The 19,493-nt window shown below is 34.3% G+C and overlaps 1 protein-coding gene across 3 annotated transcripts in view; it reads right to left on the bottom strand.

The window, feature by feature from the left end:
* Positions 1-1,660: 1,660 nt before the first annotated feature.
* Positions 1,661-19,493, bottom strand: part of LOC106787971 — a 40,106-nt gene continuing 22,273 nt past the window's right edge. For 2 of the 3 annotated variants that reach the window (XM_014750785.1, XM_014750787.1), the window contains 7 exons: positions 6,123-6,311; positions 5,313-5,468; positions 4,930-5,147; positions 4,729-4,855; positions 3,979-4,640; positions 3,596-3,894; positions 1,661-3,385 (listed from right to left, as the gene is read on the bottom strand). In XM_014750785.1, coding sequence (XP_014606271.1) covers positions 2,214-3,385; positions 3,596-3,894; positions 3,979-4,640; positions 4,729-4,855; positions 4,930-5,147; positions 5,313-5,468; positions 6,123-6,311 — 2,823 coding nt within the window. In that variant the 3' untranslated portion in view covers positions 1,661-2,213. The remainder of the gene's footprint in view (positions 3,386-3,595; positions 3,895-3,978; positions 4,641-4,728; positions 4,856-4,929; positions 5,148-5,312; positions 5,469-6,122; positions 6,312-19,493) is intronic. The other variant, XM_014750786.1, reaches the window with a different exon arrangement.

Genomic DNA, 19,493 nt, shown 5'->3' with positions numbered 1-19,493 from the left:
GGTTTATCTTAACGAGATAAATACATATCTTTTACGAATTAGATCCTTCTTATTGCTCTTTAGTTCGCATTATACAATCTCATTTGAAAGTCGTGATTCGATGTACCAAATATTATTTTTCATTAACTGCATTATAATATTATATTCCTTTTGATAGATATCAATCGTAATATTCTTAATAACGGAAATGAATTAATATGAATTCCTTTGTGTTAAAATTACATTATTACGTATGTACATACTACATGTATACTTACGTCAGAATATGTAGTGCTCTTTCTATAGGTTTCTTTTCTAAATTAATATCTAGAGAATGTTTTTTCAATTGTTCTTCATCCTAATGAAAAAGAAAAGGAAAATTCTTGTAAAAATATTTAATAATTTTTACGGATTAATGTATATAGAAAAAAAAAAATTAACACATACACGTGTATCAGCAATAGGTTTATCCAGTTGAAGGCTCGCGAATTCTTCTAGATCCATGTTCATTGATATTCACATACTACGTACGAGATTAACATTCTATTTACTTAATTTACTTATCCAAATAACCAACCATTTTCACATAAGTACATACATATAAGACGGAATAATATGTGACATGTAAAACAATGTCAATTTAAGCTATATTCAGAGATACTCAAAGTAACAAAATTGTATCTAAATAAATATATATTATATGTAGGACGGTTATCGTCTACCTCTGTTTAATATATTTTTTGTTAATGGATTATTTCAAGGATATCGTCGATCAAGCGGGACATAATTAATTTTTAACGATAAATTTATAAAATACGAAATATATTTTTTACTCTTTTCGTTGAATGTATGTATATAATTTAGATAATTATACATATATCTTACGAGCATCAGACGTAATAAAAATGTAGTTATTATAAAAGTTCTACTGTTTACATGAATATATACACGGAGTAAGGATTTAGATGAACCTAATATTCTGATGAGATTTGATACTTTATATCACTAAAATTATCGCACACTTTTATCCAAAAATAAAGCATTTTACTTCTCTACATAATCTACACTTTATAAAATAATTACAATTAATGAAACATATCAATGTTATGACTATTATACAAAAAGTATGATTTGTCACAGTTTCCATTTATGAATCATAATATGTATAAAATTAAAATTGAAATAATATTCAACGAAAGATAGAAATAAAGAGAGAGAGAAAGACAAGGAATAAAAAAAAAAAAAAAAAGAAAGATACCGTTACACCTGAGTCGAGATAATAGGTATCATTTAATACGAATGATATATGTATTGCATTTTCGATATGAATTTCATATATATATTATGTGCGTTTGGTCATGATAATGTTCACAAAAGAATTGTATATTAGGAAGAAAAGTAAGAAGCTTCGCGATACGGTTATGCGATAAAATAATAATTACAGACTTACAATCCGTCTAACGTGTCATAAAATTTCTTATAGACTGACGATCTGTACATGGGAAGACATCGTTTTATTCTTGTCAATGACATACTTACAAAATATATTTTTCGTTAGAAAATATAAAAAAAAAAAAAAACAATATTACAAACATTATATCTCGCGAGCTTTGTCTGCATTGTATCTGCGTATTTTTATATATGTAGTTACGCTTATATATATATGTGTCCAATAAGTCCAATTAATTTACGGCTGTGAAAGCACCTTGAATCCTTAATAATAATAAAAAGGAAAAAAAAGCAAGAAATTAAAATTTTTCTTTAAGGAATATCAACGTTTTTGATTGCTTTATCATTAATATGAAATTTGGATATAATGATATTCCTTTTATAAGAAGAAAAGAGAGCGTAACCTATTTTATCCAATATAACGCAATTGGATAATTTACATCTAGCATATTCTCTTTTACCGCGTGTTTCCCGATTTGGACTAGCTTCAGTCACGGTAAAGAGTAAGACATATAAGATACATGTAAAATTATAAGTATCAATTTTACAGTTTGATAAAATTAATAGGAAAGAAAAAAAAATCGAATGTAATACATGTACGATTAGAAATAAACTATAAACATAAGGATATACAGTTTTAATCTTTCATTGTTTTCCCTTTGAAGGAAATCGATTTTATGTGGCTGTAAAATTTTTTACTTATAATTTCAATAGACGTTATTAAAAACGTAATTTGAATCTTAAAATTATTCATGAAGAGAGCAATTCCTGAATAATTTTTCTTTTCAAACGTAACTTTCATCATCAACAACGGATCTTCCATATCCTATATGCCTGGTGGTGATAGGTGCACGTGGCTGCGGTGGTGGTCGATAAGGCGGAGGTGGTGGAAGAGACCTTGATCTACCGGCAACTTTGTGTCTATCCTCAAGATTCATGTGAACCGGTGGCAAATGCCTGAGTCTTGGTGGCAAAGGTGGCGGTGTATCTGGCCAAATTCTTTCCTCATCTTCGTCTTCATCGCCGTACAAATCGATAGCCTCGGCTTGTTTAAACGAGTAAAGATCGTTTCTTTCTCGGGATGGTCCGTAAAGTTCGTTCACTCTCTCCCTATTACCATAAATACTACTGTCCGACTCGTATCTTTCGGTACGAGTACTCTCCTTATTTACGTAAATTTCGCTCTTAACTTTTTTGAACTCGTAGAGATCGCCGTTTGAATGATAGCTGCCGTTATGCGAAACTGGCGAATCACGATTTCCGTAAATTTCTGTGTTGACTTTTTTAAATTCGCTAAAATGTTCTTTCTTGAATTCATAGCGTTCGTTCGATAAGGACGTGTCGCTTGACAGATCTTGGTCGGAAACTCTCTCTTTACAGATCTCCTGTTTCGACGTTCTTTCGTATTCGGTTCTAAGTTCACGCGACATTTCCAATTGAGAAGTCCTATAAATATCCTTACAATTTTCTACATTCTCTTTCATGGAATCTTGTCTGAGGTATTCCCTACCGTATATGTCTTTTTCATCGTATCTCTCTTTGCGGTGTTCGTGCTCATCTAACTTCGACCTCGGTGTTCTCTTCAACTGAGCTCTTAACCAATCCTGTCGTTGAAAGTTTGGATTTGGATAACCCACGTTATTCTTTTCTTCTCTGAAAACATGTTCCACGTTATTCGAATGATTATGACCGCTATTTACCGCATAGTTCATTCTTTCTTCCCAGCCACTATAAACACGGATATAAGTTTTCCCGTAAGACTTGTTATCTTCTTTCAATAAAGGCTTGTCGTAGCTCGATGATGTTGCATTTACAGCAGAATCTTCCGAACCGACTGGTGATTCCGGAATAAACAGCTGGCAATCCGATAATGTCAAGCCCGAATCACGAGAAAGGGACATATGATCCTTGCGTGGAGGTTCCGTTAAATCCAAACTGTCCAAAGAAAGCCCACCTGCTACAACAAAACACATTTTAATATTGTAAATTGAATTTCGATTACAAAGTACAGATTAACGACGTTAATATAATAAATATTCGTAATGAGATGAGAATTGAAATTAAGTACACTCCAAATTTTTGGTAGTATTAAATATTTAAATAAGAATGCGCGATAGCCAAATATTCTTTCTTTTAAGATTGAAAATAATAAAGTAAGTGAACTCACAGTGAAGGCTGTCGGTGCTTTCTTCAGCCCCGCTATCGCTACGTTCTTCACCAAGAAGTTGCGTGACACCTTCACCGAACAAAACCTCGCAATGACGAATTAGCATCTCCGTTAGCGTAGGAATCGCTCTACCTTGATTTACGGAGGGGTTTGGCGACCAGAGGAGACTCGGACCACAGCAAACGCCGAGATTACTAGCGCACATTAAATTGTGTTTCGATCTCCTCGCTATGTGATGCAAGACGCATATCAAATGCGAGAGCAATGTATAATTTGCTTTGGGCAACCTATCGAGAGTACTATAAAAGAAAAAAAGATATATTTTCTATTCAATGATATCATTTCTTGAACAATTTTACCATTTAATTGTAGCCAATATTTACTTTTTAATAGTGTGAACAGGATTTGGTGTTTCCAGACTGTCCATCCATAAAGGAAATAGATGAGAAGTTAAAAGTGGATCGGGTAAAGATCGAAGAAAATCCTTTAACAAGGCTGCCACAGCTATGATTGGTGCAGCTTCCAAACAACTTAGATCACCGGTAGACTCGATCTGATCGCGTAATTCTCGAACGATTCTTACATTAGCAGACTTTCGGAAGATACCTTGTGTGAACGGTCCTTTCGCAAAGAGTTGTTGAAGCATGACCAAGACGGGCTTTGGTAATCCGTTTTCGTCTAATCTCGATAGATTGACACCGAAAATGCTGGGATTTAAAGAAAGCGATCTCCTCAACAGACCCGTTATCTTCGACTTGTTCTTTTTTATTGGTGACTTTGATACAGGTCGAAGAATGAAATGACATGTGTCATGACCAGATTTGTTGCAATGTTCCAAATCGAAACCTTCTTCGGCCGATAAGGTGTGTCGTAGATTTGACATTTTCACAGCGAACGGTCTCTCGTGGCCGATCAGAGGATACGGCGCCTCATCGGACGACGTTCGGGCCCAAAGTTGAAACGGTCCTTGTATATCTAACAATCTAGTCGCCAAATTCACGCAAGTTGTCGCTGTCATTTCGGATCCAACCATTATCGTTTTACACTAAAAATCATTCATTTTGAATAAGCGTGGAATCATATTAGCGCGCCAGCGTGTACACGTGCATGTTACATTGGTACGAAGCACTTACGTATTCCGTGTTCGTGTCACTGTCGTGATACACGACTTGAATGTTCGTATCCGGTGGTTCCTTCATGCTTTCTTCTCGTACAAGTTCGGTAAGACGACCCCACCAAAGATCTCTTGCCGCTGCGGTCCTGGAAAATGTATACGCGTGTTAGCCACAAAAAAAATCTATGAACAATTTAGAAAAATCGAAAATTGAACTTACATGAAGGTAGCTACAACGTTCGTCGTTGGCCAACCAAGTACAAAACTGGTCTCTTGAGATTTGCTCGTTTCCGCTACGTCATCTATATGACCGGCGGTGAGCCAAAGCTCGCTCATCCTCACGCATTGTTTCAATTTAAAGTTTCCTCCGCTTCGTGCTTTCGCAATCAGCAGGAGGTCGGAAAACAGAAAAAGATGTCTTTCTTGCGATTGCATACCCTGCGAGAGAGAGAAAGAGAGAGAGAGAGAGAGAGAGAGAGAGAGAGAGAGAGAGAGAGAGAGAGAGAGAGAACACGTAAGAAAGAAGTACATAATATTTTCATTATATTTTGCCAAGATGTTTTTCGATTAAATATTAATATCAAATAACACACATATATATACCGTTGTAAATTGTACCGGTGTTTCCAAAAGGAAAGTTCTCGGTGGTAACTTGGATGGCGGTGAATTATTCAAAACGTTTAAAGATTTTTGCGACAACACTCTAGTTAATCTGCCTGGATTCGTACCGTTCCTCTTACGAATTAAACTCTTCATTTTCTGTAAAACAAACATTAACTTTGATTTCTTCTTCAAGTCACACATTTTCAATTTTTTTTTCTTTCCCCTCCTTCCGACATCGATCTCCCTCCTGTCACGTATGTATGTGAATACGTTTAACGATCTTTCACAGAGTCTATTATTGTAAAAAATTTTCTTTACTCATTGGTAAGCAAGCAATCAACCGTACCGAATTCATTTGTAAAAGAGAATCCCCTTTGAAACGCACTTATATGGACTTTCTTTGAGAACGTCGTACAATACATCGGAAATACCCCTGTGGGCTTAATTGCTTTACATTTCTTAAAACGTTATGAAAGATTAATTTACGGCTCATTGACTTTCTTCTTTGTTTTTTTGCTTATTTAAAACAAACATTATGACGAAAAAGGACTACTAAGTATTTTGAAAAATTACTTCTAAATAGACTGCCAATTAGTTTGAGTTTGTATTTCAACGCGTTTTTATTTAGCATGCAATTCTGTCCCTATAAACTATAAATACTGATAAATAATTATTTATTATTATGAATTATATTATTTTTTTTGTAATAAAATATATTTTTAATAAATGACAAATGTTTGAAAACTCTAAAACGGAAATATATAATTATTTTCTATCGCGTTTTTTTAAAGATAGGAATTTGTAGAGTACCGTAGTTAAGATATCTCGTTCGTGCAGTCGTAGATTGTCGCCAGGAAAGAGTTCTTGGATACGGTGAAGGTCACCCTCGAGTTGGCCACGTTGTAAAACAGAACCACTTCCGACGGTACCGTTTCCGTTCTCTGACAAATTTCTCGCCTCTTGTCCGAGATACCTTTCGTATTCGGCTAACCTCTGGACCTGTGAACATAAATCAAGATTGCATATTTAATCAGAAATGTCTACACCTCTCTCTTCTTCTTCTTCTTCTTCTTCTTCTTCTTCTTCTTCTTCTTCTTCTTCTTCTATGAAAACCTTCACAGGAGAAAAATAACGAATCATATATAGCAGTGATGGTGATCCAAAATATCAGAAAAAGATAAATTTTATTTTTCAACACTGACAGTGGTACATTTTGATGAACCATGTTATATAGTTCATCAATATAATTTAAGATTTGACCTTTTTGGAAGGCATAAAAGAATCGAGAGATCGGTTAAAAGACGCATGCATTTCTGCGATTGAATGATAATTCGAAACGCGATCGGATGCGTTCTCGTATGTTATCTCGTATGTTATATCAAGCACGAAACTGGTTAGGATTAGAGAGAAAGAGAATCGTCTTATACTGGATTATGCGGTACTTTGAAATCTCAGGGAATGCTCGTGCGTTGGCCACGTTTCGCCTCGCCTCGCTAACTGAGATAATTATCTTCCTTGAGATGTACGAGATATGTAAATTTACATCGAATCACCGTTTTCATTCTCAGCCGTGATTGAGTTACTGTCTATTATAGTCGTCGTTCCTGTTGAAGTATTGATCTTCGGTTTGCCAAATAATTCGCAAGGCCGTTATAAAAAATAAAAAAAGAAAAAAAAACAAGCAAATATTCTCACACGCGTCATCCTCCTTTTTACTTCCTTTCTTGTCTCTTAATGACATTTTTACTTTATATCTTTTTTTATTAGTCACGTTGCATGTTCGTGCTTTTGTATTTGATTTCGTAATGAAAGATTGAAAATAACGGCGCAGACGATATCGCTCGGTTTAACACAATAATTCGTTAAGATAACGATATTTATTGAAGTTTTATTTGGTACAATAGATAAGTGTTAAAAGACAATCTTAAATACGTCAATTTACATGCGAAGAAACGTCTCGAGTGAAAAGGGTTAATCAAAATATACAAACAAACGTGTTTTCTATGCGAATAGTATATTGAAACAAACGGTGAGATTCCTTTTTGATTTCATCGTCTATCTTTTTTCCCTTTTCACATATTTCTATTTTATCTTTGATAAGCGCGAAAAACAATCATTTGTCTTCGGCAGTTGATTTATTTGTTCGAATTATCATAAATCGATAGATATAAAAGTTGGCAGTTTATAATTATATGCGCGCACGAAGAATTCTTGTTATTGCTAAACGTGTTTTGAATTAATTCGCAATTCCCATTAACAAGACATTTCCGGTAAGTTAATTACGTATGGCTTAAGCTGTTAAACGAGACTAAAATATTCGAATAAGCTTATGGATTGTTAAGAAGAATAAATAATCGATCAGAAATTTAATAACAAAATTGATTGATTACGTACGTTTATTATGTACGTACGTACACATTTTTGATTAATCGAAATACTTATGGTTTTTAAACCGAATACATTTCTTTCTCGTTCGTAAATACATACATATGTTATTTTATTTGACAAAAGCCTTTTAATTCGAAATTCCCTTCAAATGAAACAGACGCGAACGTCACGTCATTCTCCATTATTTACGAATTTGTAATTAATTTTGATCTTGTTTATTATTATTCATGTTATATATATCTAAATGTACGGTCCGATTTCTCATCGACAAAATAGATAAATGATGTGCTGTTTTCTATGGAAATATTTATGAATCACGTTTGATGACTGCGAACTCGACAGTCTTAAGCCTTAACGAAATAGGGTTGAGAAGTTCTGATCCTAATAAACGACGATGAGTTGAAAAGTTTTCAACCTAACATGAATGAAACCATAAAAAAATATACTTTTTCATCTGAAACGAACTGGTATACTATGAGAATGCACGTGAAATCGTTCATTTTGTTTTCTTTGAAACGATTAAGTATTAGGTCTTGCTGCTCGCACAGTGTTGTCCCTACAACTGTGTCAAATTTTGAATAATTCTATCGTTGGCAATCAACAGTCTGAATTTTTTAAATCATTAGAGAAAAGAAAAATCGTTATACTGCATAAACACTCTTTTTAGATCGCATAATAATTTTTTCTTCGTCAACTATTTTCGTATCTACTATAACAAATTAGGGTCATGTAAGTAAAGATAAAAAAAATCAAACGTCTACCGTAGGTTTATTACTGTTTGTTATAATACATTAATGCTCAGGAATATGCCTTTTCTCTTGCATTTATTCTCTTTCCTTCTTTTTCTTTTCTCTCACGAGTCAGCGATCCTTTTTCTCGTCTCGTTTTCCTTTCCCATCGTCATTGTAATTCCAACATCGCGCGACCTGTACGTACATATACACGTACACACAATACTTTTTTTTGTCCTATTCTTACAAGCCGGCACCATTCTTGATTCCCCTTTTCGCACACTTTCTCCACTTTACGAATCAAGAATAACCTTAACAATATAATGCTAGTAGATGTTTGAAATTCTAATCAAAATATATTTCGATAAGAGAAAGAGAGTCGACAATATATCGATCCATATGAATTATCGAAATATCGATATTATATAATTGTAATTGATCACTGAAATAAAACCTTTAAGAAATATCAGTTTAATTGAATGAAATCTAATGTAAAATATGTTCGTGGCTTTTTCTTTGATCGAAACAAAAGGGTATAAATTTCCTTTGAGAAGGGTTAATCTTTCCTCTTCACGAAGTCAATGTGTCGTTATTAATGCTGCGCAACAAGCAAGGCGTCCTTCTTGCATAGTAAGAATATTTATACATGCACGCATACCAAGAAAACAAAGCGTCGACGCGAACGAGAGAATGCTGCGACACTATGGGATAAAATGAGAAAACAAAATAAACAACGAAAATAAAAATACAAAAAATCTTTATTCGTTTCATATTATAATTTGATTTCGTTATAACATCTGTCGATCTTCCCTCTGTATATATTCGTACACGAGTTGAAGATCAGTGTATAAGATTAATATTATCCTACGTATTAATATCTTTGTGTTTATATTTTTAAGTTAAGTTGATTCGTCGTCGGTTGTCTATTAATCACATTTATTTAAAAAAGAAGAATAAATCCGTCTACTATTTGTAAGATTACGAAAGAAAAGACGAACTTTTTTTTGAAGAATAATTTAATTTAGTTCTACGTAAGTTTAACTTTATTTCCGAGACAAGAGCGTAAATGGTAGGATGATTCTTGTATAGAAAACAGGTTGCTATGAGCGAAACGAATCTCTTTCATTGTCACGATGATGTTAGGCGAGGGGGAGTCATTACAAGTGGATATAGTAAGAGGTGGGAATGTGCGAATGAATTACGATAGGTGCTGCGAGCTAAGATGGCGATATACGACTACCGATGCGGATTACAAAACGACGACAATGTATATATTCCTTGACGAGGATAATTTTAGTGCGCGTGTGCGCGCGCGCGCCGTCTTCCTTTCGTTTCCCCTTCGCTCGCATAGCCATACCACCACCTCCGATTCCTTATTCTCGATTCCTTCTCATAGGAATCCTCCGCCCCGAGCAACGATACGATGATAGGACAAGACAAGATAAGAAGAAACCAAACGGGGGATGGATATAGATATTGGTGCCTCTAGAAGAAGAAAACGTGAATGCCATTCTACGACGATCATTTCATCTAGCTACTTCGTTACCACGAATTATATCGTAAATTGTGACAATTTACTATGATTGTATACATTTCATGTCGAGCAATCCATTCTCTCTTCTTCTTATCTATCTTCTCCTTCTTATTTCTATCTCACCCCTATAAGACCATTGTAACGACGATTTACCTTTTCAACAGCTCCGAACAGTCAATTTCTTTTTACATCGATAGAAAAGGTAATAGAATAAAAACAATACGTATGAGTAATCACGTTTGCAACAACTCGCAGATAAATATATATATATATATATGTATGTATATTTTTCATCTCTTGAATGCTAATTCGTATGCCGAAGTTCGAGACGATAATTAACATTATCCAAGTATATGAGACCTATCTTATGCATACAAATTTCAGTTGAGACGTGATAACTAATTGTAAGTGTGTAGTAGTAATAGTAAAAGTGGAAAAACGCAAAAGGAATTTCTCGTTGATCGAACACGTGCAGGCAGGCAGGCAGGAGTGGTTCGATGTAAAGAGTTTAGGCGCATAATATATAGTATATACTACTTCTCGTTGTGATATAATGCCGATAGTCGAAGTGGCAACGGTAGTAGTATAGCTGAGCCTTGGCTTAGATTCCAAGCTCTGTCGCGTGTGCTACCTCGTGACCAATGGCGTCACGTCTTTCGCGTTATATTCACGAATAACTCCGAAACGTTCAATTTCATTTGTTTTTTTCTTTTCATTTTTTAATCACAAAAAAAGATAAAACAAAAGAAATTTAATTCGTATACGAAACGGTGTCTCATCAATGATCTTCCGATTTCATAAGACATTTCGAAATATATTCGAGAGTCGATACCCCAAAATCGTTATTTTGAAAGAGAGAAAGTGAAAGCTAGAAAATATACGTGCTCTTTTTCTTTCTCTACGAGAAATTGTATAAGTTAATTATTAAAACATATATATATATGTGTGTGTGTATACGTTATAAATGTTTATCAATTTATAACGATGAAAAAAAAGTGAGTCTTTTGTAAATTAGACAAAATTGTTAGATAATATTTCGAAGTAAAATATTGTTAGAAAGCACACGCGACTACGCCAGTGTACATACTTGCGCTTTGGTGTGTGCACACGTACTTATGTACTGACTTATACACGTTTGTTATTTAGCGGCGCTTGGTAATAACGTGACAGGCAAAGGTATTCGAGCCGGGAGCAAGGAATCCCATTCGGTTTACTTCGATGATGGAATTCCAATGGCAGATTTAATCGAACGGCCGCAATAGTTCTTGGATTTCGAATTGAACCCGAGATGCACAAATTCGGATCTTATGGTCGAGCATTATTATATTTTATCGCTGATCTACGACCTAACTATTTTCCAACATATTTCATTGACGGAACAAACATTTTTCCTCGTTCTCAGATATTTCTATTTAATAACTGTGAGAGGAAAGAATTTTGTTCTAATAAATATATACTTTTTTTCCTATGACGACGACAACGACGACGACGACGTTTAATCTAAAGATTAGAAGATGTTGATCTAACATAAGCTGAGTATATCGAAGAGGATTCGTATTAGAAACAACTTTTACCGTTAAGTACTAATTAGAAAAGCGATGGAAGTCTTTCTCTCTCTCTCTTCATCTCTCTCTCTCTCTCTCTCTCTCTCTCTCTTATTCGGCATTACACGCGAGAACATTCTCCGCGATGAACACTCGCTCATAGGTCCTCCTACCTACGTGTAATGCCCCTGCAAAAAGAAAAAGAAAAAAAAGAAAGAAAAAGAAAAGAAAAGAAAGAAAGAGAGAGTACCTGTATCTCGTTTCTTTCGACCTCTAAGTATCTCTCTCCTTCAATCTTCGCGTTTCCTCGGTCGATGAGCTCGATTTCTCGTAAAATCGATAGCATGTAATCATTTTCGATGGGCGAGTATTATTTTCACGCATTTCCATTTTTTTCCTTTTCTTTTCTTTCTCTTTTTCTTCGCACACATACGTAAATATATGTATATCCCTCTTGCATACAGCAAATCGTAGAAGTTTCGTAACTCGCCGCTGTCAATTTTTAAACAATTATATTTACTCGTAATGCAACGTTTCTAAATTCTTCTACACGGAGAAACATATTTAAGGATTATTAAACTTTTAACTAAAATCAATGTATGGCAATCTGATCCAATAATCTATTCGTCAACTTCCCTTTTCCGACGAGCTCTACATTCGAAATGTATTCACAAGTGTACTGCGTAATTGCTCGTATATAATGGGAAAGAAAAAAAAGAACCCCATGTAAAAACAATTGGACGATCTTAGTGTATGAACCTAGAGTCATGGGACAACCTGTATAGACATGCACCCCCCATCCCCCATTACTTAGGGAGTTTATTAGGAAAATTGGTACTCGACTTTGACTAAAATAATATAAACATTTATAAGATAAAATGTAATAATATTGCAATTTTGAATATAAAAAAGAAAGAAGACAAAAGTAGGGGCTCGATCGAAGAGAGAAGTCAAAAGTATCTCGACGCAGATTCGCGATAGGGAAGGGACGATGACGAAGATGAGGAGGGGGGAGTGGATGTCCTTGGAGCACGGTAGGTAACTACCAGCGTCTACTCCACGAGGAACCACTACTAACGAGTCTCAGGAGTAAGGATGCACCAGGTCTTCTATAGATGCATGAATGCACGTTTTTCTCCTTCACGTGGATTTAGTAAAAGTCGCGATCGTGATAAAAGCATAATGGATTTCTATTGTTCCTATCGATAGTGTATACTAGTCTCTCTTTTCAAAGAGAGAGAGAGAGAGAGAGAGAGAGAGAGAGAGAGAGAGAGAGAGAGATGACGATGTTAACGAGCTTTTAATAGGTCGGTTACAGATATATACAAATGATTATCAGTTTTAATAAGGCAATTGGTTTTGTTATTTCTTTAATATCATAATTCAATATCTCATCATTGGTGTAGTGTTCGTTCAATGAAAACAACAGAACGGAAAGGGACTTTTATGTTACACATCATAATTCATATACATATAGTATGAAAAAAAAAAACAAAAAATAGAAATTTACTTTACAAAGTAAGATTGTTCAGGATTTTTAGCTACGAAATTGATTGCCCTCTCGTATTGCAAAGTCGAATTGCGATTTAACTTACGATTTAATCCTTAACCGAATGGAAATGGCTTGTCCGCGCCTACAGCCGACGTGCTTCGAAAACTGGTCTTAGTAAGAAAGGCCCTTCCTTCGTCGAAGGTAAAGCGAAATTTAAAGGGCCGCATTCTTCCTCGAGACACTCCTCTTTCTCCTCCACCCCCCGTACCCCCTCCCACCCTCCCTCTCTCTCTCTTCGCTCCCACTCTCTTCGCGGATTTTATACGGACACTAACATTTTATGTAAATGGATTTAGGTTCGCTGCTATGTTTCGCGTGCAGGGATACGTACTCTGCCGAAAATATCACCCGTCGTGTACCTTCCTTTCTATATTTATCGTCTTTGGATATAATCGTTTTGCCCCGATGTGACTGATCAAATGGAAGGAAATAAACAAAAGCAAAAATAATAGTAATAATATTAATAATCAAAAATGTATTATATTTTTAACGAAAATTCATTACAACCAATGGAATCATGTATCTTTAAACAAAATTTGTAGGATATTTTTTGTTGTTTTTCATATATCTACCTATCTCGTTTTTAATAAGAGAAAAATGAATGTAATTTTAATCTACTTAAAAACATGATATACACACACACACACACACACACACACACACACACAGAGTATATTGTACCCCAGAGTCATCCTCATGGTGCACAGTGTCGTGACAACGACCTTGCGGACATCTGCCACGAGTTATGGCCCTTAGTCATCGTAGGAATGCTGACGGACATATTCTCGATCCACTTCCTGTATCAGTGAGAACTAAAAATACTCCAATAGGTTTGACCATTCGAATCGCTTTGAAATTACAATTACTATACATTTTTCATGAACCCGAGAAGAATTCGATACAATCAAAGATATAATGAACCTTAACGAAGTCCACACAATAATTCGTGACATTTCATTTTTCTAACGATTAAGTTTTTTAATGCAATATTATTGTTTTAATCGCAATAATAAAATGTTAAAGAAATGGGTAATTCATAAAAGGTTCTGAACTTTGTATGCGCGTGTTACCGCATATTAATCTTAATTGTCTTAGAACAATACAGAATAAGTAAATAATGATAAATATAGAAGGATGCAGTCTACGAACTATGAATCATCAGATGCGATCTAGACCAAATATCAAAATTACGCTAAGCATTCGGTCGATGCACCAGACACACCAATGTTCAAAATATCAAACATTAAACCTACGACTCTCATTCACTCTAACTCGACTACTTTTGCGGAAAGGAGAATATCTATGAACATAACGGGGACTATCTCTTGGCCGAGTTCCAAATCATTCACATTATATACATGAGTATATATATATATATCTGTATGTTCTAAAAAGACACAATAAAATTTCTTCGATGTAAAAATTACAATTACATGTTGCGTATATAGGTATATAAACTTAAAGAGATATTACTAGCTCACCAATTGAAGTTCCAATCGCAGCTGCATTTTACGTAAATCGTAGTAACCTTTGTAATACTTGAACCACATCGTTTATAATCGAACGAAAAAAAAAATAGGAGAAAAAAAGAGCGGTCGAATGAAAGGGAGAGGGTTCCTATTATGCGAGTCACGTTTTTTCAAAAAAATCCTATCGATTTGAATTGTCTTCGTTGTCACTTAGATCGAACCAAACCACTTTCGACGTCTTCTTCGTACGGAATATAACTTTTCTGTTCTTTTGCATTGCGCTCCGATCGAGAGGAATCAAAGACTTCTCTGTTCTTTCTTTCTCTCTCTCTCCCTCCGTTCTATCCCACACTGTTTCGTTCTTATTTGATATCGTTTTCTTCTTGTCAATACGTTTCTTTATGTGCGTGTGCACGCGTAAATGTATAGACAAGGCAGGCAGGCAGGCAGGCAGGCAGGCAGGCAGGCAGGCACGTATGCGATGAGAAAGAAAGAGATAATAAGAAAAAAGAAAAGTAAAAAGAAAAATGCAGGCAAACGGAGGGGAGAGGAAAGAGGAAAAGGAGAACGTGATACGATGCACTCTAGGACTTTTAAGAAACTGTTCGTTTCGACATAGCCAAGAAGCCAAGTATAGAAGACGAGCCCTCTCCTCTTCACAGTAGGTGCACCACTCTGTGAAACGAGTGCGTAACGTGCCAGAATTCTCCTTCTCTTCTTCTTTTTCCTCCCCCTCCTGCCCCCCATCACCCCGATTCTATCTCTGGTGCTCCTCTTGATGCCATCATCCCTTGATGCTTCCGTCAAGTGTGAAAATCTACTTATATATATACACTTTACATAATTTCAATCTCTTACTTCAACACTACTCGGACTCTTCTGAATGTATATATAACTTCGTTATTTTCTAAAATTATTATACTAGTAGTTTATTAGATAAAACCTAGGGTTTCTATGATTTCATTGAATTATACAATTAAAACGTTGACGTATATATATCGAATATAAAAATAATTCATTAGCATATAAATTGTACAAAACATTTTGATCTTATTAAAAATTATGTAGATTTATATATAATTTTAACAATTAAAGTTTTGACGTTGTAAAATTTGTCGTTGTTACATAGTATTTTGTAGCATATCAGTTAAGTTTAGCTTATCTAAGTGGGCTAGATAAAAAGGAAAGCAAAAGAGGTGTCTCGTTAAAGATACGCGATGAGAAGAAATTCTTTCAGTGTTTTTAAACTGTCGACGAATAAATTCTGATAGACGTTGGAAAAGTATCTGGAAGAATATGTTTCTGAATAATTTTAATTTTTATTCCTATTATGTGATCATAGACAAAGAGTAATATTTAACTTTAGTTTTAATAAATGTAATTGAATTATAGTTCAGTTTAGTAGTTCTCAAAGTTTGTCTATTTATGTAAAAATCTAACAAGTTTACCTCGTAATATATGCGAAAGATTATTTTCCGACGATACGTCAAGCATAACGACGGATCCCAAAGATTATCTTCTTTTTGGCATTATACTCCTGTAATTACGAAAAGCTTTTCTCAAAAGGAAATTTACTATGTTGAATGCAACAAATGATAGGAGTATCTGTATTTTATAGCTTTTCTAATTATATTTTTCGCAAAGTAAAAAAAGAAATAAAAAATTAATTACATTGAATGGCGAACAATAAGCATCAAGTAGATGAAAACCTTTTAACCTTCTACCTTCTTACTAATTCTATATTATATACATAGTAAAAATGATTTGTATAAATGTTATAAAAGTTAAATAAAATTTATTAGAAAAGTAAATGCAGGTCATCGATGACCTCTAAGATACAATCAACTTTTTAACGACTGACAAAACATAGACGCTTTCGTACTTTCAACTTTCACAAGAAGTAATCCAGACACATCGCCGAAGAGAAAAGCATGCCTGTATACAAATACAAATATAAATACAAATACAAATGCGTATACATATACAGAAACTACTACCGATCCACCAAGTTTCCTGATTTATTAACAAACTGGTTAGTACAAAACGGTAAACATAATTTGCCCTTGGTGAAATCTTTTCTCTCGGTAGGATTTTTTAATTACAATTTCTATTTATTCAAGTTCTGTTTGTTGTTTTCTAGTTTTATCATTTATAGGACTTGAAAAATTTCTCAGATCGTTATCGCTGCTGTTTAAATTCCTCTTCTAGTAACACAACCGTTTCAACCCGGTATTTAATCTCTCGGAAACGAAACGAGTCCGCTGAAAATTTGTTTACATTCACGATCAAAGAGAAAAGAGAGAAGGAAAAGAGATGATAACATACTGGCAACTCGAGTGAGGTCGATGAACGCGAAACGATAACCACCATTCGTAGGCGTGACCTTCGAGCCGTTAATTTTCAAATTAATACAAAGATTCTCTTAGTTAGAGATGAACGAGATCGAAAGCGAATTTAATATATTCGTATGTATATTTCCAAGAGAAATGTACTTTCAAGTTTAATTAAAAAGATACGAGAATACATTTTTCTTCTATATATTTGAACACCTTGTCGATCGGTTAAGAAGATATCAGAATATGTTTTGCTGCACTCGTATAGACATAATATACAGGATGTTTCTAAAATCATTTTACCGAGAATCCTAATGCAAACTTGTGAAATGAAAACATCTTATACAAGGAGTATAAGATGTTTAATAAATTTATAATTTTTGCAACACCCTGTATACATGCTAAACATAAACCATTTTTTAATTGCTAAAGAATAATTCTTCGACAAGTTCATTAGATACAAATGTTATAGCATTTAGGTAATCATTTTCCATCAAAAGTAACTTTTTACCATACAGTCAAAGTCCGAACATTTCTCGTCTCCCAATGAAAACTTCAATTTCAATTATTCTATTTTAAAGATGTTTTACGAAGCGAAGAAGATGATTCTTTCTTATACTTTAACAATAATAATAATTCTCAATGTTGGAATTACCTGTTTCTAATTTTCTGTCCTTTTTATGCAATGGGGTTCTAAACTTCAATATGCAATATGAAATAATTATTATTTTATTATAAAGATACGCAGTATTAAAACACCACATAAGCAGGCATAGTTTAAGTCACAGTAAATACAGGTCCCTTAAAAAACCGTGTCAAAGAAATTCTGTAAAAAAAAATATACGTTCCCTATAATAAACTGAGTGATTGATCCATGTTATTCAAAAACAAACTATTTCAAATTTATTGAAAGAGAAAAACAATAAAATTAACAAGATTATTTTAATTTGTTTATTTTATTAAAAAAGAATACACAAATATACGCCTTTTATAATTTGTAAGGCTTTATGCATTTATATTATTTATGTTTTGAAAGAAAAAATAAATAAAAAGGAATATAAGCTCCAAAGAATGTTTTCATGTTAATCAGCATTAACAAACGTCCTGTATAGCTTTATGGCTTTTCCCGTGGAGATTAGAAAAGGGGAAGAAAAAAAAAGGTCTGGGTTCGAAACACCCAGCAGGAATCGACTACGTGATGTTTGTCACGTTGGCCACTAACCAACAATACGATCTGTGATACAAATCACGTACTAACAGAATTGTCCGATTCGAATTACAGGGTGTAGAAGATTTCATAATTTTATAATTATTACGCATTTTTTTGTTAATACGGAAAATATCGTTCTTTAAAAAAAAAAAAGAAGCTCGAATATCTCAATGACAGTCGCATACCTTTATGACAATTCTCTGACACTCCCCTGGAGCATGAACGTGAAAGTTTGGAACGGGGAAGGTAGGGGGAAGGTTGGGGGAAACCGTTCGAATGCGTTTTTCACCGCGACATCAAGATTTCACGAAAGAAAATATACTTGTATTAGGAGGCAAACGTAAAATTACATAATGTTAGAAGAATATACCGCGTCTCGCGAGTTGCATAGTTGAAAAGAAAATATACAAGAGAGCATGTTAAAACTGTTACTGTCCGCACACGCGGCTTGGATTCTCGTGAAAAGACTGCTTTGCGAGTCGTTTTTCTTACCGTAACGAGGAAGCGTAATAGCGCGACAGATAAATGCAGCCAGGAGGAAAAAGGAGTGCCCAAGACGAAACGGTCTCCTTGCTGGAAGAACAACAGGGATTCGCTCGCAACCTTTCTGCTCTATACTCAACGAAAGAAAGAAAGTACTACTTACATCCGTTCTTACAAAATCGAACCAAATAATTGCATATAGATAAATAAGTACTTACTTCTTACAGTAGAAAACTAATTAGAAAGAGAGAGAGAGAGAGAGAGAGAGAGAGAGAGAGAGAGAGAGAGAGAGAGAGAGAGAGTACATTTGTAGTCCCTTTAATACATTTTTCTTTTATTACTTACGCTTTCTTTTCTAAGAATGCAATCTTCAGGTTTAATAGCCTGGAATTTTAACGAAACCGATTTCAAATGAAAAATGATAATTACTACGTCTCTAATGTAAGATATTAATTTTTGTCTGACCACTTATTTTATGTAAACTGATAAAAGTTGTTTTGTCATATAACACAAATGTTAATTTTCTTCGAATTAAATAATTATATTCTTTAACGTTATTTTTCGTATCTATAAGAATATGAAAAAGATACTTTAGATACCTAAAAATGTTGCAGTGACTCACCCGGCACAATAGTTTCTGACTCATACTTTATGTATGACTTTGACACATGTATATATATATATATATATATATAAATTAAGTTAAATAAGATGAATCAATTAAAAAGACGACTGACAAAGGAGGGACACGCCTATGCCTACGACATCTTTTTTTCTTTCTCTCAGGAAGGGAATTATCATTCGTGCACAATACATAATGGGGGTCTCTCATTGAAACGCAATGTTCAAAGAGTATAAACGCACGATGGAAAAAATACGGACGAACCATCAGAGATTTCAATTATTCTTGCTTACCCTTCACAAACCTTTCCCTCGG

The sequence above is a fragment of the Polistes canadensis genome, unplaced genomic scaffold (assembly GCF_001313835.1).
Source record: "Polistes canadensis isolate GaletaPanama2010 unplaced genomic scaffold, ASM131383v1 scaffold_121, whole genome shotgun sequence".
In the NCBI taxonomy this organism is placed as follows: Eukaryota; Metazoa; Arthropoda; class Insecta; order Hymenoptera; family Vespidae; genus Polistes; species Polistes canadensis.
This window is presented reverse-complemented; position numbering and strand designations above follow the sequence as displayed.